The 23,736-nt window shown below is 37.4% G+C and overlaps 1 protein-coding gene across 4 annotated transcripts; it reads left to right on the top strand.

Moving 5' to 3' along the window:
* Nucleotides 1-2,096: 2,096 nt before the first annotated feature.
* Nucleotides 2,097-14,301, top strand: LOC144195633 (sodium- and chloride-dependent GABA transporter 1-like). 4 transcript variants are annotated; one of them, XM_077715402.1, is made up of 13 exons: nt 2,097-2,445; nt 3,099-3,233; nt 7,254-7,464; nt 8,200-8,332; nt 8,484-8,618; nt 8,896-8,999; nt 9,321-9,445; nt 10,262-10,374; nt 10,653-10,793; nt 10,888-10,987; nt 11,470-11,570; nt 11,713-11,880; nt 12,398-14,301. In XM_077715402.1, exons 1-13 carry the CDS (start codon nt 2,271-2,273, stop codon nt 12,503-12,505), a joined length of 1,749 nt encoding a protein of 582 aa, XP_077571528.1. In that variant the 5' UTR covers nt 2,097-2,270; the 3' UTR covers nt 12,506-14,301. The 4 variants fall into 4 exon arrangements, with proteins under 4 accessions (XP_077571528.1, XP_077571531.1, XP_077571530.1 ...); XM_077715405.1 differs by lacking the exon at nt 2,097-2,445 and adding an exon at nt 5,031-5,145 and having other exon boundaries at nt 3,097-3,233; XM_077715404.1 differs by lacking the exon at nt 2,097-2,445 and adding an exon at nt 3,331-5,145.
* Nucleotides 14,302-23,736: the final 9,435 nt, after the last annotated feature.

Raw genomic sequence — 23,736 nt, 5'->3', positions numbered from 1 at the left:
TATTGCAACATAACACACACACATACAAGGCTTGTTTGTAGTTTTTTTTTTAATTCTGCAAGCCTATGTTTTCACAAACAAATAACAAAAAGTGCCCTTCACTAATTGTTAGCATATGAGAAACTGTACATGTGCACAAATACATGAATCATGCCAGAAATTCAAGTTCACGCTTGCCACAAAGTTTAATGTAGACGTAACATGTTTTCATCTTCATCGTTTAGGTGTGCCATTGAGGAAGAAGACTTATATCACTTTGACCATCTGCCATCTGCTTTTGCTTCGGGCAAAACTGAGAAAAAAAGAGGGTGATTAGACAACGTCAAACATTTTGTGGAAAATCCCAACTACCATGTGGTGCGCGTGCAAGACACAATCCTTTTCCCCAAAGCGTGCAAGGCTAGGAAATATAGCTTGAGTAACATGACAAATGATCAATTTTATAAGGGTTTTTTTCTTTTCTTTTCTTATTTTATTAAACTGGGTTTGAATGATCACCATCTCTTGCCATTGGCCATGGCAGCAAAGAAGTTGAACACCAGCATGTGTTTTTATCCATTATTATAATTCATTCATTCAATGATTTTCCAAACTGCTTAACCTCAAAGGGGTGCTAGAGCCTATCCCAGCCAACTATGGGGAGTAGGCGGGCATTCGGAGAACATGCAAACTCTCCATTTTAACTTTTGATCTCGGAATTGTGACGCAGACTGGCTATCCATCGCAACTACAATTATAATTATTATGATAATTTATGAATTAAAATAAAGTGCAAATATTGAATTTGTAGGATTGGCTGGGTGGAAAAAAAAACATGAATGGCAGTTACTTAAATCCAACCCTAAAATTGGCATTAGGGTATCTTGAACATCTATAAAACATCACTCTTAACATGTTGTACATTATATACAGATAACTGCACTCTTTTCAATAATTAGAGAGGATTTTTTAATTAGATGGTTGAACACACACAGTGAATTTGGGAATTATTGCCCCGGTGTTGTTGTTATATGTAGGAATGGACAGGAAGTGTTGTTTCTTTGTATTCATTGTGTCGAATGTATTGTTGATTTTGGTGATGTCATGTGCTTTGCAAAGCACTTTGGAATAACTGCAGCTCATGTGAAAGCACTATATAAACAAACCTGACTGGACTTATGCGGCCCGTTGGTGCGAGGGGTTAGTATGTCGGTTCAGGCTGGGATTGGCTCCAGCACCCCCACGATCCCAATGGGGATAATGCGATACAGAAAATGAGAAAGATGAAATGAGAAAAAAACTTGCATTGAACAACAATGGCATATATATGCACGGTATTCAATGAGACATCATCAAGCGACATATTCAGCAGGTGTCATATGTTCCTTTGTTTTTCATACAGGCAGTGGCATCCTAACTAAAGAAGTAAAAATGCCAGAAGCGTCCATCCTCCTAAAAGGGTACCATATGACTTATGCGACATCCTCAATGGCTACCATGTGACTTATGTGACTTTCCATTGCTTTGTGTACTTCTCTATCCACAATAAAAGTACATTGCCCCATTGCTGTTTGTTTATGTTTTTAACCGACCCTGGGGATACTTATGTGGTGGTTGGATGCTCCTTGGATGTGTGAGAAAATATGAAAATGATGGGAAGAGCACAAATCGGCATGTGGACTAAGGATGATTCAAAAATAATAATACACAAACATCCTGAGATGTTTCAATGAATCTTGAGTTGGCCTTGAAACTCTGACCTTGAACACAGCAAAATTGAGTAAGAGTTATAAAAGAATGAAATTGCCAAGGGTTGATTTGCATTTACCACTTCTAATATGGCGTCGATGCAATAACAGTTTTGTAAGATTTATGTCAATGGTTCAGTCAGTATTTAGTTTCCTGGCTCTGTTTCACGTGGTGATGTCTGAAGACAAGTTAGCAAAACAAGGCAATGCCAGTTTCCGGTGCAGTTTGTGTTTTCAGAGCAAAAGCACCCGCTGTTATGGGCTGCCCATTTCACCATGGCAGCCCTGGTCTTTAATGTTTTATTTCGAAATGAAGCGTAACTGTGACTCATTGGCTTGTGATGTAAGAGGCCGGTGGAAAATGTGTTAGTTCACTGTTTCCCTGTCGCTTAACAACCACATCCCCTTAAAGCAAGCAGTCATACTTTGGTCTCTCAACCGGATCAGCCTCTCTTTGTCAACGGATGCCATCGTTGTTCACCAAACAATGACTCCGTCTCATCGGCTCATTATTGCTCTGCTATAGTAACCGGTGATTCGACTATGAGTGAGGACGAGAAAACGAAAGGTTTGATAACCCCTGATGTCCAAGTGACCCCGACCGTGGCGAGACCCAAATGGAGCGGGCAGCTGGAGTTCATTCTGTCCACCGTGGGCTATGCGGTGGGGCTTGGCAATGTTTGGAGGTTCCCCTACCTGTGCTATGATAGCGGTGGAGGTACAGTAAATTATTGGTTATATCACATCGGAATTATATCATCCACTACATTGTGCATGCTTTGCCATCTTACAAAATGCTTATACGTTTTCTACCTAACTTTAAGATAATTTTATGAAATACAAAAATTGCAAAATAATATTTTGTATAAATGTATATTTTTTGAAATCTTAATAACTTACCATTTTAAAACTATCTATATTTTATGTTAACTCTTTTTTTTAAATGTGCAGTTGTTTGATAGTCTCAGATTCAAGTCGGGAAATTGGAATTTATTTGCAAAGGAAAAAATACTTTTTGAAAATGATGTAGTACCATCAAACTACTAATGAGAGGAATTTACTACAACTATTTACATTTGGTTTTTATTATTCAGTTATTTTGCCAAAAACTCCTGCTTGAACCTGAATTAGGATGTTTATTTTTATTTTTTGCAATTACTTGAACTATAATCCATATTGATTTTATTTTGAAAAGTTTTGGTATTGTAAAAACATTTTAGTGGATTTGATATCTATTTTTTCATATGATATGCAATGATCCCTTATTAAAAAGTTATATTAAAAATATCCTGTCCTTAGGACTAAGTCCTGACTGCTATATCTGCTGTCATTTGATTATTATAACCCCCCTCCCCTCCCTTTTTGCCTCAGGAGCTTTTTTGGTTCCCTATCTCACTATGGTAATCTTGTGCGGCATCCCATTGCTGCTTATGGAGTTTGCCATTGGACAGTTCACTCACCTAGGCCCAGTGCACGCTCTGGCCAAAGTCTGCCCGCTGTTTAAAGGTAAGTCATTTATTTGATAAACTTTCAGTCGACTGTCCCCACCTTTTTATTTTCTTTTGATTTTCAGCCATCTCATGTCATGAACATTTTTTTTCAGCTTAAATATTTACCTCCCTTCTGGGTGACTTCAATTCCTTTCTGTCACCGCACAGTTTGAAAACCTTATTTGGAGGTGACAGCAATGGCCAATGCTCTATTTTCTAAAATAAAATATATATATTATACTAATTTCACGGATTTGAATGTGGTTTAATCATTGATGATGCTGTAGGGTTATTTTGATGTTTTTTTCATAAATACATGAAATGTGAGAACTAAGGTTGCAAGCAACAAGTGAGTTCTGCATCTTTTGAATTATAGGGAGAAGCTGTTTTGGTCTAACTTTTGAGGATTTTATTTTAGGCAGGTTTAAAACTCCACTTCATGTCACCACATGTTTTGTGGGCCACCCATACCACTATACGAGTCAGTCATTTTTTCCATTTTAGGAAGGACCAAGACCACAATACAGTAATTCCTCGATTACCGCAAATTCACTAGCCACTCTCTGAGAACATGTCCTCCATCAATACATGTGGAATATTCAGCAAGTTCACTTACACGAACATAACTCTTGGCCTCACTCGTTCTGCTTCTACATGTAGAAGTATGCTGTAAGCCAAAATCATAAAAAAAAGCTGTGCTCAACCAGCAGTTGTGGAGCTCACCACATCAGCCAAAACTCTCCGCTATAAAAGCAAAATTCACTGTCTTCTGAATTAAGATGTAAAATATTTCTCAATTCCCAATTCTGGGGTATTTTTGCCAAAATAATGCCATGGACACATTCTGGGAACTATTTTATGTAAAAATGATAAATTATAAATAAAACTAAAGGAGAACTGCACATTCTTGGGTAATTTGACATGAATCATTCGCTCAGTTAAGTTAATGAGAGCACGTGAGAGTCATTCATTTTCTGAACCAATTATCCTCAAGGACCGCAGGGGGTGTTGGAACCTATCCCAGCTAACTATGGGCACCAGGCTGGGGACACCCTGAAGCGGGGGCCAACCAATTACAGGGCACAAGGTGACACACAACCCCTCACACTCATACTTAGGGGCAATTCAGAGTTTGTGTTTTTGACTGATCACTTACTAAAGATGCTAAAGATCTGGTTACATTTGATAAATAATCCATGCAGGTAATCTAAAACTATCCCCAAATGATACATCTGCTATGTCAGTTTGGAGAAGTTTTATTTCATAAAAATATTGACTTACTCGTTCACTGTGCAAGAAGAGATCAAACTACAGTTTCCATTTGCTAATTGGATTTGTGTCATTATAAACATCCTCTTGTTGACTCACTGTTCTTTGGAAACAAGATTTATGCAGGAATTCATTGCCACTTCAAAATCACTCCATGATTTGTTTCATTTAATGTCTGCTCTCTTTTAAATGTTTGTTATTATTATTTTTCCAATCACTATGTTTGTTCTTTATGATTATGTTCTATGTAATGACATATGATTTTGTTGCACTGTTCAATATGTAATCTAATGTTCTTTCATGTTGATGGATGAGAACTTGCTTGGTTAAAACAAATTTCAGTAAACGTATAGATCCCAGTTTGAGCTAATTAGGTGGCATGACAGAAACTACGGGATGTAAATGTTTCAGTTGTGTAGTTCTCCCAAGTTTATGATGGCATTGCTGTCATAAAAGGATTCAAGCGCTCAGCCATCAACAACTTGCAAAATCCCTATGCATTAAAATGTTACCTATATTGTTCTAACTGGCTTTTCCTCCATAGTTTTTTTTTTTGAAAACAGAGATTATCTACCCGATCAAAACATGGGCCCTTGACTCGTTTTATCACTCCTTTGTTCCACCTTAAAGCCTTGTGCTAAACAGGGGCCAGAGAACAGGTAGTTTTTACTCTACACTCTTTTGAATGATTTGCACCTGAAAATCTGTGCAATTTTCCATGCTGATACCCCCATACCCCTTTTCCAGTCATTTCTATGGTTAACTTTTGATCTTTTCAGGTACTGCTTCCAATTTTCATTTCGGTGCATCACTTAATAATCACGCTAAGGTTTGGATTATGGCTGAACATGGCACAGCTTTTCCCCTATTTGTCACTCGAGTTATGTGGCTCTTGCTTGGGTAATAATGTGGCAGAAAAGGGGAAGTGAAGCAAGAACAACTGTTCCAATTAATTTTGCATGTCCTTTTTTTTTCTTGACTGATTTGGTCTGATCGGGGACTCCAAGGTGTTTGCCTATTGGAAATTAAGGAAGACAGAGAATAATGTTAACATATACTTTTAGGGGGCACTCATGAAATGATGTGACAGTGACATTAATATATATTTTCAGTGTTTTATGATTTCTATTCACACAGGGCAAAATAACCTTACCTTTTTTTACACCAGAAACATTGCTGGTTTAAGAAAGGTTATCTTGAGTGTTCTTCTTCATATACTACAGGTTAAAATGAATCATACACCCTTTTTCAAATGGCCAATTTTTGTGAATATGTTTTTATTTTTTTTGTCCATCCTTGCGATATTTACCAAAACGTTTGACCCAAGTCATGCAAATTGCTACTGGATATTACGGAAATGCAGCCTGGTTTTAGATTAGCAGATTGCGAATAGACCATCAAAAAGTCCAATGCTGTTTATTGCACTCCTGGTGTGGTAAACCTTTAAACTAATCACATCATATAGAAAAATCTAGTCTGTGTTATACTGTAATCCCTCGAAAATCGCAGTTTCATTTTTCGTGGTGCCACTACATTGCAGATTTTTGGGGGGTGGGGGGGGGGGGTTAGGTGTTTAAGTTCATAAAAACTTGAAAATCCACACTGAAACTCGCATGCAGAAGCCACTCCCCCGTCTTCTGCTTGCGACTAGGACTCAACACTAAAGAAACTTTTTTTTAATTTTTTTACAGTTCATAAAAATGTGAAAATCCATGCTGAAACTTGTAACCAGAAGCCACTCCTGCTACTAGGACTCAGCACTGAAATTTGAAAAAAAATATTTTTTTATATACACATGTGGGGTGACCCTACTTTGCAGTTTTTCGATTGTCGCGGCCATGTGTGGTCTACATTAACCGCAATATTCGAGGGATTACTGCACTGCATTAAAATACAAATTCATTTTGCATTCATTGTTTCTGAAAACACAGTACTTTCTTTATACTGTACAATAAAAAAAGGCCAATCATTTATTAATTTAGTGTGGTGCAATAAATGGGTTGGGTATTCTTTCCTAGTGTCCTGTTTTCATATCAAAGGATAAGTAAGATTTAATACAACTCTGTCCTAAAGTACAACTGAGAAAATGGTTTGACTTTTAGCCCACTGGCACTTTGGAAAAGAAATGTAAGGGAGTTTTTTAATTTAGATAAGCACGTAAGCAAATTTGCATGGCATCGTGTTGTGACTTGTGCTGGCACTTACCTACTGGAGTCAGCGCACACTTGTCATTTTTCATTTTTAAATCCCTCAAAAGTCAGCTCTCCATTCTATACATTTTCTGGTGTCACAGGGCTATTTGAAATGTTAGCAGGCATGTGCTGACTTACATTTTTCCAAGTTTGAATGTCGTTGAGCAATCCTAAGTAACAACCCCAGCCACGTTGCAAGTAAAGAAAAATGTAACTCCACTTATACCCTTAAGTAGTTGTTAACCTTCAAATGCTCCCTCAAATAATTTCCACCTTTTTTGTTTCTTATGTTGTCTAGGTTACAAGTCATAATGCCAGATGTTCTTTATTATTTTTATTTATTTGGTTTGGGATTTTTTGTATGAGAAAGGGGTGAAGATAATCAGAATGCAAGATGACTGAACAAATGATTAGTGTCATAAAAAAGGGCATTTGAACAGGGGTGTATAGATGTTTTGATATTTACTGTACATTACATACTGAAACAGGTCAATTTATCTTTAAAGGACATTATTTGGCAAATGTTATCGTACGACTTTTCACAATGTTGTCTGAACAGCAATCTTTTACCACAGGTGTCGGCCTTGCCACTGTGGTTATCTCCTATGTCTTCTGCACTTACTACAATGTGCTTATGAGCTGGGCCCTTTTCTATTTGTTCAACTCCTTCGGAGCCACGCCGCCATGGAAGACTTGCGACAATAGCTGGAATATGTTTAAAAACTGTTCTAGCGGATTCCAAAGCAACACTACACACCTGCAGTCAGCCAGCCAACAGTACTTTGAGTAAGACACATTCATTGCATTTTCATTTATTTTTGTTACTTACAGTGCTTCACTTTTTGTCATTGCCATTATTTCCATGGCATAGCTCAACTTCAATTAGGCGTACAATATCTGTGGAATGGAAATGCACTTTCATCACTCATTCTTTCTAATTATGTTCAATGAAATTCCGCTTCTTTTTGCTGAGAGCAATTTAATGAGCTTGGTGATGGGTGAAACAAGGTGTCTTCCTACACAAGACCTGACATTCTGGATAATGAGCCCAGTCTTAAAAAGTCACGGCAGAATCATTTTAGAACCAAGGTGATGCAAGTTTTACACCCAACATGACATCTGCCATTTACGTTACTTTAATTTTCAAATAAGAAGCCGCACAGTTCTTCTCTTTGCAAATTTGCCTTTAGAAATACTTGGTGTAGTATTTTGAGCAAAATGGAATACAGCTGCAACCTAACAAAATCTGGAAAGAGTTTACTGTACTTCTCTGAGGCACTGGACGTGCCAATCTCATTTTACGAGAAATTTCGTATATAAAACTCAGCAAATCACACAAAACTCCCAAAGATATTATGTAACATGTAATAATGACTTGGCCCCGGGTTTGTTGTCTAACCTCCAAACCTCAACAAGCACTAATCAGGACTCTGGGGTGTTGTGGTTTATTCAGGGTTTAACGATGAATTCCGATTATTCCTGTACATTCATGAGTTTCATTATCTTTCTTATTGTGACCAGTCACAGGCTTCTGAAGAAAAGTAATGGCATTGAAGATATCGGTGACCTTCAGTGGGAACTCTTTGGCTATCTCTTCCTTGCCTGGGTCATTGTGTATTTCTGCATTTTTAAAGGCGTGAAATCCACTGGAAAGGTCAGATCTTATTTTTATATATTTCCTGCAAAGTTCACTTTGTCTTATCTGCCTCATTGTGTTCTCGTAATTATTGGTAATTGGAAAATTCTCTATTCTGAACCTCTAAAACCTTATTATACTTATCTGATTGAGTTATTCCATCTTGTAGGTGGTTTATTTCACTGCTTTATTTCCATACTTCATCTTGTTTGCCCTGCTCATTAACAACATTCAACTACCTGGTGCCAAAGAGGGTATGCTGTTCTTTGTGACCCCTGTCTGGAGCAAAATTTTTAAAGTCAAGGTAATATATTCTGCTCATGTTTGCTACAATATAATATTATAATACTCTTTCAAAATGTACGTTTTAAAACTTTGTTATAGTGTTTTGATACCTTGATATTTTTTACTATCATAAATTTGTCCTTTTTAATGAGTCACTCATTAATTTAGCACACAATCTAACAAACCAAAATTAAGACAATTTTTTAATTTTTTTCTATCAATGTTAAGTAAGAGAATATGTTTACCATTGATGCATCTGCTGCATTTGTTTTCCAAATACTACCCAATTTATGCAGGTTTGGGTTAATGCAGCTGCCCAAGTGTTCAATTCCCTGGGAATTGCTTTTGGTTCAATGATTTCAATGGCAAGTTACAACAACTTCAACAATAACATTGTGAGGTAATATAAAAACTGACCTGTTGTTTCCTTCACAGTCGGGTGGAAAGGGTACCCGAGAGTGTCCTTGTTTTTATTACAAAAGCATTTTTATGTGTAATTGGATATATGAATTCCAACTAAATGTGTTATTTCTTTGATGAATTAAAATTAGAATTAAAACAAATACAAGTTACACAAAGAAATATACTGGGTTACAGTAATAAGAGTTAATTGTTACTTTTGTAGCCTGCTCATGGTCGGTCACTTGGGATACTTGTGAGTTTAAGCGGTACAATTGATTGAATGATCTAACATTTTCTTTTTACTCCTTCACACTTTCAGAGATTCATTGATTGTGTCATTTATCAACTCATTCACAAGCATTCTGGCTGGCCTTGTGATCTTCTCAGCTATTGGCTTCATGTCACATGTACATAATCTTCCTATCGACAAAATCGCTACAGAAGGTAGGCAAGAATGATTCGTTTTTGAAAACGCATTTTCCATCCGATAAGGAATAACCTTCAGGCACATTTACCAATGAATGATATTATAAAGCAGAGCTAACCCATAGAGTTGTGACAATAAACCCATTTGTCAGAAATGTAGCCCTTTTTCCACTATCAGTTGTATTTAATTAATATCTTTTTCATTTTAGAGATTTGGTTTATCATTTCTAACACTACTATGACTAAACAATTAATTTTTTGAAAATTAAAAAAAAACATATATTTTTGTAATTGGCTGCTAAAAATATTTCTACATTTAGGAAATCTAATTGTTTGGATGCTTTTGGGATCAAACTATGGACCATTTGTCTATGTATTGTACTGCATCACTTCTAAACAGAAATTAATTTAATAGTTATGACCTTAACAATTTTGTCTTTGCAATCCATGAATTGCATTAGCCTCAAGAGAAACATTTCCAACTCTACTATTTATACAGGATTTACCAAGGGTGTGTTATGTTTCTTTCTTGTCTCATGAATAGATCAAGGAACTTTTCACCTAAAATCCAAATGTATTAGATTAGCGTAGACAATCGTGAACAAACAACAACAGTTCTGTTGCTTATATAGAAAGAAATGTAAAGACAAAAGACAATTAGCTTTTGCTCAGATTGAGGTGGTTACATTGGAATTGGCAAGAATTAGACAAACATATACTACTCAAAAATGCACCTGTTACAGATAATTATAATACCTTACTTGTCACCAATGAAGGATGTTTAGAAAGATAAAATTCACATTTCAAAATGGCATCAAACCCCCTTTTTTTTAGGTCCTGGTCTTGTATTTGTTGTGTATCCTGAAGTCCTTTCCACTATGCCCGCTTTTCAACTGTGGGCACCACTCTTCTTTTTCATGCTGCTCTGCCTCGGTCTGGACAGCCAGGTAAACATGCCTTACTCTCAAAATGAAAACCCACAAATGTTGTTATTAGTCTAATGAAATACCCACTCTTCAATTCCAGCTCACATATTTATTGCACGGAATAGCTCAACCGCTTTAAGCTTCTAATTCGAATAAGTCATTGTATGCTTTTCACTGGTCATATGGTTTGTTATTAATGATAAATCTTCACAATTGACAATATGAAGTAAGAATAATATTTGTGTAACATTGCCTCCTTCCAGAATGCACTTTAAGACAATATTTTCTTTCTTTTTCAGTTTGCCAATGTTGAGGTTGCACTGACATTCATGAAAGATGAATTTAAAGATAAAGTTCTGCACTTTTTTAAGAGAGAAGAGTTGTTGACCCTGTTTGTTTGCATTGTTAGCTTTGTTCTCGGAATTCCACATGTTACTAAGGTAAGGAAGCAATTTGTCCGCCTCTTTAACTGTTTTGAAACAAATGTATAACACTGGTGAACATTTTTCCTTTTTTTTAATTTGTATTTTTTAGGGAGGTATATATGTGTTTCAACTGATGGACCATTACACTGCAGTGGTGTCGCTCATGTTCTTGGCCTTCTTTGAGGTCCTAGCAGTCTGCTGGATCTTTGGTAAGATCTTCATTAGTGATGTGATTCCACCTCTTTGTAGTGTACATCTTCAGTAAAAATTTTTAAAAACTTTTTTTAGTCTTTTGTTTCACATTGGCAGAATGGCAAAGGTTGAGCTTATTGCTAATCATCAAATGTAGTCTGTTATTGATGAGTTACTAACATTAAAATAATGCATATATACTACAAACATGTCATTTTAGTTGAGCTCCCCTTTACATGTTCCGTAAACACCTCTTTTAAATCACGTCGTGTTTATTAATGTAGCCCTAAATCCACATCATTAAAATTTTACATGTACAAGAATTTCAAAATAGACCACTTTAGTCATAATATTTAAGATAAGAAAAGTTGTCACAACCTTTGTTGTCAGTGTTCTTATTGAAACAAGAATCACAGTGAAACATTTTTCTGTGCACATACTTGGAATTTTATTAATGAAATCAAACAGTAACGGTAATTCGTTGATCATATTTCATCAGGGGTTCCTCGCCTCTCAAGTATGATCAAGAAGATGCTCGGAAAGAGTGTGAACATCTACTTTCGTGTCTGCTGGTTGCTGATTTGTCCTTTGCTGGTGTTGGTGAGGTTTTCTTTCAACAAAAATACATTCTATACGACATGTATGATCACTGTTTCTATTCTCTGGACACATAAACACTTTTAAAAATCGAGAAGCTCGATAAGGTCAGCTGCACAACAAACCTGCTGTTTTTCATTCGCAGTGCATCCTTGTTTCCAGCATCGTCCAGTACACTCCTGTCCAATATGGGACGTATAGGTACCCATTGTGGGCAGAATGGGTGGGCTGGGGCGTCTCGCTGGTCTCGCTAATATGGATTCCCATTGGAGCCATTCACGAGATCTATAACAACAAAGGCTCTTTTCTCTCGGTGAGTAGGGGGGGGATATGTGGGATTATGACTGTGTAAAATGCAGTAATTGTGGGGTTTTCTTCGCTTGAGGCATGCTAAAGTCATTCTCTAACTAAATTACTGATTTTACTAAAGCTCTTATATTAGACAGGGTGTCCATGAAGGCTGTGTGGACTTTTATATAACATAGTAACTTGGTAAAAGTTTACTGTATGCAGTTGAATGTGTAAAATTCATCAAAAATTAAGTACAATTTTTGAGCAATTCTTCTCCTTAATATTTACACTATTTTTTTATTCAGCTTTATGTCAAAGAATACTTCATAATTTCAAAAATGTGTTCTATTCTGATTACATCACCGTTGCCCAAAGTCTAAAATTTTACCGTAATTTCATATATTATTTACTTTCTCACATTAGCTTCATTCATCAGCCTATACCTCACATTGATTATACTATTTTAATATTGGTATTCGGGCTGGGTGATGTAGCGTTTTCAATGTAGGATATTCAGTCTTGCACTTTCTTCCTTGTAGAGGATCAAAACAGCTATGACTACCACGTTAGACCTGGCTGGTGAGGATCCGCTTCCTGAAAAGCAAAACCTAAACACAGCAACCGAACACCTTACCACAACACTTTAAATTTTTTATGTTTTTGTTGTATAAAAATGTTTTTTTTATCATGAAAAATACATTAGTTCTCTGCATACAACAATCTATTTGATTACAGTTATTATGACAAAAACAGAATTGCAAATTTTAACTTCCTATGCATTCTGACATATTTTATAGCTACTTGAACACCTCACAGTGTGTTAGTAGCCTTGTTTGGTCGATCAACTTGTGTTACTGAGCCAAAAGAGAAATTCCGAGCTTGTAAATGCAATTTTTCTTTTTGTGTTTCATTTTTGTAACGTTACATTTTTAAGACTCCATCCACATACTTGCATAAAGGGATGTTCACATCATTGCAAAAATGTAGTAATTATCAAAGTATCGATTAAAAAATGCAAATAGTAACGAACACAGGACGAATGTGTTTGGAAAACTGAAGATATGAATATTGAGAACAGACTAACAATCGCTGCCTCTCATGTCATGTATGAGAATGGACTTATTATAGTTGAAAGGCAAAGTGCAACTCGCGATTTAACAAGGAAAGTTACAAACTTGTTAAAATCTGTTTTGGGTCGTGGGGTGGGGATTTTCTACTTGCTCAGATGTAGATAAAATGGCACGTGCTGTTATATATATATTAGGTTATATATTACGTAAAATTTTATTTGAACACATGAACTGAGCTGATGAATGTACATGCTCAAAAGCTTTAAATAGATTCTAGCACTGATATGACGTTACATGATGATTTACTTGGGTATTTTTATAATAGGGGTTAGTTTTTTTTACTGATTTGATTTAAAAATAGATACATATATACATATATATACACATATACATGAATATAAATGTGATTTTTTTTTTTACACTTCATTCAACATGTCGCAGAACCGGTTATCCTTAACATACGCATTAAAGAGCATGTGCACATGATCTCAGTTAATTTACCCTCACTAAATAATAAGTTGTGTAAGTCAAAGGTTACATTAATGTTGAACATATTAAGAAAGTGTCCATTTTCATGGCACAAAAATTACATCTAAACTGTTGTATGGTTTCATATGTACTGTTTGTGTGTAATATGTTTCAAGAACATATCCAGAACTTTGCTAGTAAGATGGAATAACCATGCAGAATATGTGCAATATTGGCAATAGTGAGGTCAATTTGCTAAACTGGGACCATATCATTTTTTTCTTTATCACCGTGTTTTGTATAATGATTGTGCTGTTCTAAAATGCTGTCTAGTCGGTTTCAAATCTTTTTAAAAGTCACATCAATGTTCTTAAAACTTATGAGCTCAAGTGTAGAATTTGGGCTAGATGAAATTGGCAGTTAGGTGGACAATGGTACTTACCAAAATCAACAGCGATACATTGAACAAAGATGTCCGTAGGAATGTACCTGCCTTAAGAATCGTTATTTTTTGGGTGAATGGGCAATGCCTTATGAAATTACAGTTGGTTTGTATTGTATTATTTTTTACATTATATTTTTGCATTGTTGATTTATGGATATGACGGCTAGATGCAGTCTAGCACATTGTTAGTATTGACTGCTATGTAAAGATAACTACCAACAGAAGGGGTTTTAAGTACAAGATTTCTTTTTTTGTTTCATTTTTTTCCAAAGACATGCCTTGTTTCATTCTTTGATTACGTCAAGTGTTCGAAAACACTGACGTCACATAAAGATGAAAATTCACTTGTATGCAATGTAATTTAGTAGATTTAAATCAATTATTTGATACTGTATTTTACATCCCTCTTCTTTTACTGAAGTTGATGGTTACTGTTATTAAAAGGTTACAAGTTCTCTAATACCATTGGTGTCTTTGCCCGAGAGTCTCACTTGATGGCAGTATAGCACACACAACAAACACCCCAAACCCCCAAGAAATAATTTCAGCAAAATTGAATGGCCCACTATCCACCCCGACCTGGACATATTAGATAAACAATGCTGGGCAACCCCACCACACGTGCACGCACACACACAAACACTCAATAGTGTAACTCAATTTAAGTTTGAGGAAAACACCATTGGCACGTGCTATTGAGAATCAATTGGTATGCATTGTAGCCGTGTGGGTGGATGATTTCACTACATTGGCTGCATTGTCAGAGCAGATGACCCAGCTGGGGCACGAAGGAGAGCAGAGTCAGGACAAATGTGAATGTGATGCTCATGAGGTTGGAAAGTGAATTAGCTGAATTGTCATAGAGGACTGTGACGCCCTTAGCAGAGCTGCATGTTAATCAATAGTCCCTTCCTGTTTGGCTCACGGCGGAGCGTATCATGGCTTCTAAATCAGAGCATGGAGCACTGTCAGATCAATAGTCATAGACAGTGTGGGCCAGGAGGCAGTAAATAAATGGTCATGCATGGCAGAGGTAAAGTGATTGGGAGTCTGAATGGGCAATTGAATGACTTATATGGTTGTAGGGGTCACTGACTCACTCCCGTTATGGTGTGAAAATGCTCCCTCTCTCTCGTTCTCTTTTGCACCCTGAGAACGGTATCACCTTTAATATGTGAAGGCGTGCAATTGGAGGCGTCAAGTCCGAGCTTCGGTGCTGCAAATTAAAACCGCTTGCATGTCTGGCGCGTGACACCTCGGTCGGTCTTGAATATCATTGTGTCCAAAGTGACTTGGAAGGGGGAAGTCTAAGCTTCCCTGGTTAAGTTTGTACCTCTGCCATCTGGTTTTAGATAGGTCCAAGAAAAAGGATTTATGTCTAGACTGAGGAGACCAAAATACAAAAGTGTGTGCAGTTTTGCTAGGCTGATTAGGGCTTAGATAAATTGCCCAAGTGCATTTTAAGGCCGGGTTCCTGTGATAACAAGACAATCCAGCTGAACCGAACCGTTGGTGGCCATAGACCGTTTATTTGTCTCTTGTTTTGTCAGCTGGAGGGTAATGTTTTGAGTATTTTTAATATTTTGACATAATCATGCACCATCTCTTATTTGAACAAAAAATATGCACGTCTTTTTGCTTCTTCAAAGAGATGTTATAGGCTGTCTCCCGTTTCTGAGCAGTGAGAAAACAAAAAGAGAAAATAACTTTAAAAAGTTTATTTCAAGAGCATTCAAATGATTGTGTTCAAGACGTGGGAAGAGTATGGAAATGTTGCTACATGGTCTCTGTAGTCATTTTCACATGTCAGTCTAAAAAGGATCTCTCAATCAGGGTTAGCAAAGTATAAAGATTAGGTTTGTGTTTGTGATGGAATATTTTTGACACCAGCTTTTACAACCTTAGCATATTATAGAAATGGCAAAAATCTCCAGAAACCCAAATATTCGACCAAACTATTCATTCTATTGTACTGTTTTTAATTCAAGGTCAACCATAATCTCAAGTCTGGGATGCTCGGTGAATTTATATAATGAAACATTTTGTTTCACATGATAATAATCATTCACCGCTATTAATCGAAATTTATTGAGCATTTATCACCGTCACTGTGAGTTAATAGAACTTTAATTTCCCATAAATAAAAGCCATCAGTCTCCCCTTGATTAAAAAAAAAAGTGACAACACATTTGATGTCATTACAGTTAAGCAGGTACAAATTTTAAAATTGCTTGCTTTTTATACCGCTACTTCCAAGAGATATTTCCTTTTCTGGGCACACATTGGTCCCTAGTTTGACATTAATGTTGTTGAGATCTGCCGACATCTCACGTGGTCTCAGGTGTGACGGAGTTTTAAATTGCCCAACTTTGGTGGTATTCAACTGTGGACGTTCCACCGCAGTGATAAAATAACTCGAGCTTTAACGGTGTGTCAATTTCCCAAATTATGTCGATGGTAACTGGGGAAGAGAAATGATTGGCTTGTCTAAAAAAAAAAATGGAGGTTTCATCAGGAAAAAAGACAGCATGATATGGGGTAACTGCCGTTTTAGTACAATTTTTACATTACCATAAAATACATCCTTGTGGGGCCACAGGACTGATAATTTGTTATGAGGTGTCAGTAAAATTGAGGGGAAAAATCATATTAAATCAACCTTTTCAGTACATTTTTATGAGTAGGACACCACATAGGGATGCATTTATGTACATATTAGCCATCACAGTTGATATTGCATTATTCACTCAAAGGCGTTTGTCTATTTTTTTCCTCCTACCGCTTGCTGTATATAATGTCAGTTGTGTGATAAATACATAATCTTGTTTTTTCTTCCCTCGGGGGTTGCTGACTTGCTTGAAGCATGTGGCGACTGTGCAGACAATCTGTAAGATGAATCTGTTGTTGTTAACTGCATGTGCAATGTTCCTTATAGACGTTCTGTCTCGATCTGTGCTTTATCGGATAATGCGGTCTTCAGGCCCAATTGATACATTGGCCCAGTGCGCCGGGTGGCACTAACCTACAGAGGGGCAAAAGGTGTAAAACACAGCATCTGTTGTTTGTTTTTGCATTGCAAAGGGCAGCGTGAAAGCCAATAAAGCAGCCCATGTGAAAACATTGAAGACAATTGCCTTTCTATTGACTACCTCCAAAATTTATCTGAAAAGTCTGGGTAAACACAGCTATTTACGCGTGCTTTTCACTTCAGTGGAATGCTAATGAGCATGTCTTGCCGGCAATTCATATGCAGATGAGTGCTTTTGATGCTACAGTGTGCTCTTGCTTGCACGCTCGCCTTTGTCTAATAAGGATTCTTGGGCGCTTGCTTTAAGGCTGCCAGGGATGTGCATACAGACGAGGTGGGTCCCCAGTGCGTCCTGCTGCTAATGAGACTTCAACTCTAAGCATCACTTAGCCTTTCTCTCAAATATAGTAATATGCTAAAGGTGAGTCAGTGCAGTTGACGTGAGCTTTCCTTTGCAACCTGAATGAAAGGATGATGATTAGGATTTGATTGAAGTGGGACCATTGTTCCCTAGTAAATGCGTTTAAATCCGTCTACTTTTTTTTCTTTTTTTGTGCGTGTGTAACTTTTAAGATTGGCTTTTCAAAGTACATACAGATGCTGCAGATGCAGTATGAGTGTGAAAGCTGCCATAACTGAGCAGAGCTGAAGGCTGAATATGAGATTTTGGAGTCGTGCGGTGATATCCAAGCAGAACTCCATTTGCATGAACCCTGCGGCTAACAAAGAGCTTTCCAAAAAAATGACCTCTGTATTGTGTGAATGCCTTTCAATCTGAGTCGTGGGGGAAATGAGGAAAAGGAAAAATAAGGGAAAGGTAGATTTTGCCACTCTTGATTGTGAATAAGTGCCTAAAATACTGTATCATATTGCTTCCTGGATTAAGTGGGATTTGATGTAAGGTGTAGTGTGCTGGCAGACAAGAAATCTGATGTGTTCTGTACATGGCATAAATCTCTGAAATTTGGAAGGCAACTGATTCTACCTTCCAGCTTAAATGAGCTTGCACAGAAATAGCAATATGTCATGCCTGCTCTCATAAAGAATGTAGGAAATTGAATTTGACCCCAAGGATGATGAATCCTCTGCATCTCTTTGTCCCTCTCAGCCATTTACACCTGTCTTTGCCGCGAGGATGCTTCCATCAGTGCCCAAATCCAATTTGAAATAGATTTCTGTTGATCTGTACTTGAGGCGGCAGTGTTTTTTTTCCCAAAGTGAACTTGGGCTCTTGTTGACTAACACATTTTCTATTTTTGTTCTTTCAAAGAAATGCTACAGTAACATACTGAACAGTGTGTAGCAAACCTTAAAATGTAATTTACTTCTGTTATATAGGAAGAAAAAAAAAAGAAATCACACATTCCACATCGACCACACACAACAACAATAACACATTCATCTGTGTAATACTTTCTATTATTTTGCTAGAAGCATGGAAGCAGCATAAAAGGTCTCGCTAAAGAAATTGCTTGAGCTGTGAGTCTGTCATCCGTCAATTTCTACACCACTTTTTCCGGTTCGCTGTCATGGGGAACTGGAGCTTATCAAATATCATTTTTTAATAAATCACCCAAGGTTAGTCTTTGTCTCACTGAATCTTAATGTCCTATTTTACTAAGACATTGTAGACAATCACATTGTTTTAACCTGGTAAATATCGGCAGATGGCACCAAGTAAAGTTCATGAAATTATGATTGGAAAAAATTGTTATGGAACCCTGATGTCAACAACTATTTATCAACCTGTTTTCCATTGGCCTGGTGCTCAAAAACCATGTTGAATGAAATGTTTATTGTGCCTCATTTCAGAGCAGAGCATTTTCAGTCTGTTTTCACCAGTTTTGTTTGAGTGTGGGCCAGTTACAAATTGCAACATGAACCCTTTCATGCACGAATTATGATATTTTTATGCTTTGTTTTAACAGGGCACTCATTCTAGTCATTGGCTGTCATCGACTAGATCTTAGTTAATTGGATCTCCTGTTCAAAAATGGATTAGACGTCTAAAACTATCATTGAAACATGAGCATTAATAGTCAGTTGCCCCCTTTTCATTGGACAATACCGCCTTCAATGGCATGCAATTATTTAGATAGCATGAAAATACAACAAATGTACTGTAGTGTTACTTTGGTAACCAGTGTGGATTTCTCTTTTTTATAATTCTTTTGAATTAATTCAGTTTTTATGAATCGTTTTTTAATTCATAAATTCATTAAAATGACGATAAATTTACACAGCCAAGCTGCTCGCACCAAAGTCAGGCGAATGAAGAATTACACTATAAGTGATCTATGAATAAGTACAATAGTAATACTACTTGTTTATAATAATGACCCAAAATAGTCACCTGCTCCCCTGTGGTGACCACGTTTCCTGAAAGATATAAACTCCATCCTTTTGATCCTTTTGATGTATGCAGAATGTAATTGCATTTGTGCAAAGTCAACATCGACAAGACACCAAAGTTGACTAGAGCTTCCGTCCAAGGTCATCCGAAGTAATTTATGGTGACTGGCAGGATAAAAGAGACATGAAGGAGTATGTCAGTGAGACAAATTGCATCAGAAAGTGGGTCAACTCTCCAGGGCATGCTCAATGAGAGCAGTGTTACATCGGAGGTGCCATTTGACAGCTGCGTACAAAATCTATAATATTTCATTCTGTTGTTTAAAAAAAAAAAAGCAATTGTCCATTTATTGCAACTGGATCCTCATGTGCCAAAGGACCCCAAAAGGGTTCACATTGTCCTAAAATGTCCTGGTTTGACATCTTGAAAACGACGCTGACAAATTAATTAGCGACAACCACTTACCTAAATTTGCTTGTAACGTGTATTGGGTCTAAATTGCGTGTGGGAGGGCTGGATCATGTGGAAGTCTTTCATTGATGCACCATTAGCACTGTAGGGCTGCTGTTGTTGGCAGCGCTTTAAAAACAATTTGATACCCTGCAATTTACTGATGACACAAACCCCAATTACTAGATTGTTTTTTTTTTTCCTCCTCTCCTCGTCGTCTTTTTCTCAGGAAGAAACAAACACTTCAGTTAGGAGACAAAATAAGTCATTTTGTTGTCACATGCATGGGAATAGCAAGTGGGTTCAATATATTATTTTTGCATTTGATATAATAGGGAAAAAAATTACAATATAAATGTTTTGGCCTTTGTTTAACAAAAGAATGAGGAAAATATATGTCAATAAATTCATTAAGATTGCACCTCCATTTCAAGTTACGCTATATTCAGTTTCAGTTTAACTAGTATGGTGTAAATGTTGAAACTTTTTTGTGTGTTTATTATTTTTCTTTTCCTTCAAATTTCTAGGAAAGTCGTGCTTATTGGACAAAATTGCGGTGCATTGTGGAACTCAAAAGGATGAAATTGCAGAGATAGTTGTGAGAAAAACATTGCCAATTTCTGAACAAATTGATTTTGGGGACTACAATGTAGTAGATCAATATTGGTTGGTATGCGTCCCCAGCGTTCTTACCCAATTTTACACCCCTAGTCTGAAAAGTTTCTGAAATTGTGCTTTGTGCCTCAGTAAAATAATTGTGTGGTAATGATGAGTGTAGAAGTAACATTTGGTGTTATGCTGGATGACATTGAATGTGGCCCATCTGTAATATGACATTGATCATTGGGGGAAATTTGAATGCCCCAGGCAACAGAAACCCAATAAGCAGGTGGAGTGTGAGAGATAGACAAACCCTCTGCATTGTATTTACAAGTGACGATTTAAAGAAGTGGCTAAGAAAGCCTATTAATGGCCAAAAAGGAGGGGAAAAAAGTCTGGACAAGAACCTGCCCTAAACAGAAGATCAATAGAGATCCTCTCTTCTAAATTGCGATTTGTTAAGAGACTTAAATTATTACAGTTCAGTCTGCTGATTAAAAATACATGGAATACCCATTGTAATCCTCGACACAATCTTCAAATAATTACCGTTTTAATGCAATAGTCTTAAAATGAAGCCCAAGACTTCTTTTCTATCTTGTTTTGTGGTTCATGGTTTAGTTTTTGTTTTTTACACAATGGCAGAATGATAGATTTATAATCAGTTTTCTTGGCGTCAAAGGAAAGTGGTTTCAGATTTAGTAAGGAAAAAAAATGTGGCACATTGAATCAATGTTTAATTTTCTGCAGTTGCTCAGCGGTAGAATGGGATTATGGTTCTCTTTAGTGATGGCAATGCAAATTTGTTTGTCATCTGCATATTAATTAATGTATCATATTTTGTTGTTTTCCATAATCTGAGCGTAGGGGATATCTGCATGACATTTTTGTTCCCTAAAATGAGAGGAAGACAATTTGGACAGAAGACCAAGGATGATATCGCGTCTTCTGCCGAATCTTGACAAATTCCTAAATGATCCTACACTGTGGGCCTGGGTGACTTTGGTCCATGGGACAGTTCTAGTAGTGTTTTCAAAACAAACGCTATCATCTTTTGGAAAAAGCCACACTCACAAACAGCCACAGCACAATCTTGCTTTGTCTCTGTTGTCAGTCATCATTCACACTGCAGGCATTAATAATACAAAAGCAGGCAGAAGAGAAGAGGAGGCGCACTCAGACAGTTTGGCAGCTATAAGGGATTGGGATGAAAGCCACTTGAAAGAATGTGTCTCTTGTCTGTAATTCTTTTAGCCATTTTTAATGCCTCTGGCCTTCACAGCGAGGACAGCTTCATTGTGCTGCGCTGGACAAAGAGGCTACGACTGGACTGCGGGAGAAATATGGATTGAGTCCAGACATCCTAACTTTTCCACTTGTCCCACAACTGCAACTATATGAAACAAGAGTGCAGACCAAAGCATTCCAGAAATGCGCAGGATCAGTCTAATGAGAAACAACATTCAGCAGAGTCAAAAGGATCAAATGAACGCCTCTGAACCAATCATTATTTTTTCATAGTGACCGAAAGGTGTAGGTCTCCGGTAATACTAGCCATGGCAGCAGCAGTGACACTGAGACACTTCCGGAATAACAATTACAGCCTATCTTGAATTCCCTTGTCTCGGTCAGCCAGCGTATACCGCCAAATCCACAAAAGAATGTTTGTCAATCGATTACTAGCGTACAACACGAGGATCTAAGTCCAATGCTTAGGATAATCTCATTAATTATTGATATTTCGAATTAACGCGTTGCACCCGTTAAATTATTGAGGATCTATTTTGTGGTACTTTTCAAAGAGTCTGCTGAATTATTAATACCCGCAGCCATGACGGGATGAGGATTGCTGCTACCTTCTTCAATTCTCTTCCACCTGCTCTTTCCTCATGCTGTCGCTTGGCCTTTACTAGAAGCAGACCCCTCCCCTCACTCTCTTGACCACCGCCGTAAGAGTATCTGAACACATTTCATTACTATTCGTTACACCAGAACCCCATATGTCACGCTGCTGCCATGTGTTGCCTGAAAGAGAACTAATCAGGTTTCACAGTGAAGGCCAGTATTGAAAAGAAGGCCTTTCACATTTAACACGAGGACAAAGCAGAGCTCTGACGCGATGATTTACCTCAGGGGTGTCCAACTCAATTTGGTTCGCGGGCCAAATCCATGCTAACTAGATCTTATGTGGGCCGGACCAGTTTATTATTGGCCATAAAAAGGTAGTAAGTTAATTGCCGTTATTGATGGCGCTAGATGTCCTATCCATTTTAAGTGGGAGGGGCCAATGAACGTTCCTTCGCCTTTTGCCGTCAAATGCTCTGAAAGATGAGCATCCACAGCCAGTTTAGGTGAATTGGACCTCTATCTATGTCAGTGGAAGGCAGTGAGTTAATTTTCTGTCACTTCCTTGTCATTCGAGGGTAGTTGCAGGTTGGTTTCTGTAAATTTTGGATCATTTCTTACTGTTTTGGGGAACTTTCCACATTGGCTGCCATTGATGGCACAGCAGGCGGGTGAAAGAACAAATATAAGAAATTTAGCAAAGTGCAATAGTGCATACATTCAATCACAGAAGTCATAAAGTACTAGTTTTACATCACACACATAAAAAAACATTTAATTCTATAGGTACAGTACAAATTAGCTACAAGTCAGGCGGAACACCACCACGGGCCGGATCGGTCACTCTAGTAGGGCAACGCTGGCCCCTAGGCCGTATGTTTGACACCACTGATTTTGAACATTAACGCAGAACACTGTGTGTGTGCGCTAATGGAGACGAGGGAATCTTATCAGTCCAATACTGGTCCGTCCGCAAAGCTTCTCGGAAGGTCACTGTGAAAATAAGTCAGGGTCACCGGCTGTCACTGGATCTTGATGTACAACACCTTTTAACTCACAGTATTTCCATTTAGCCAGACGGTCCTTATCACCTCTGAAATAAGAATGATGCCACAGTGAATAATAAACTCAATAAATCAGCTCCTAATGTTATTTTTGAGACCATATCTTTAAAAAAAAGACATGACAAATATTCACTACTTTTGGTGACCTGGCGAATGTCTTGTTACATGATAAAGATGAATGAGATGAATGAATACTACCATGATGATGAAATTGCAACTCTAAAGATAACTTTTAGCCGACAGACTGTCTGTAAAGCCTGTGTTTTGAGTAAGTATGACCCGAGCAGATGCATGATTGGAATAATAAATCGACGAGAACTATTGTAATATTTTGCGTGATTATTCCCTGCATAAGTATATGGCCCATATGTATGCTCTTTACATATTTGTGGCAATCAGCTCTGCCAGTGAGCAGATTTGAAGTGGGAGTGATATGATGTCAGAATATCACCTTATTATGCAAGTACCTGCCCACTTCCTGCTTAATACATGCCCACTCACCTCAGAAGTGGTGGTGAGTTTCTAAATGGCTTGAACTCATTTTGACAGAAATCC

This window comes from Stigmatopora nigra, chromosome 4 (assembly GCF_051989575.1).
Source record: "Stigmatopora nigra isolate UIUO_SnigA chromosome 4, RoL_Snig_1.1, whole genome shotgun sequence".
NCBI classification, from domain to species: Eukaryota; Metazoa; Chordata; class Actinopteri; order Syngnathiformes; family Syngnathidae; genus Stigmatopora; species Stigmatopora nigra.
Note: the sequence above shows the minus strand (reverse complement) of the source record. Positions and strands in the feature narration are given on the sequence as shown.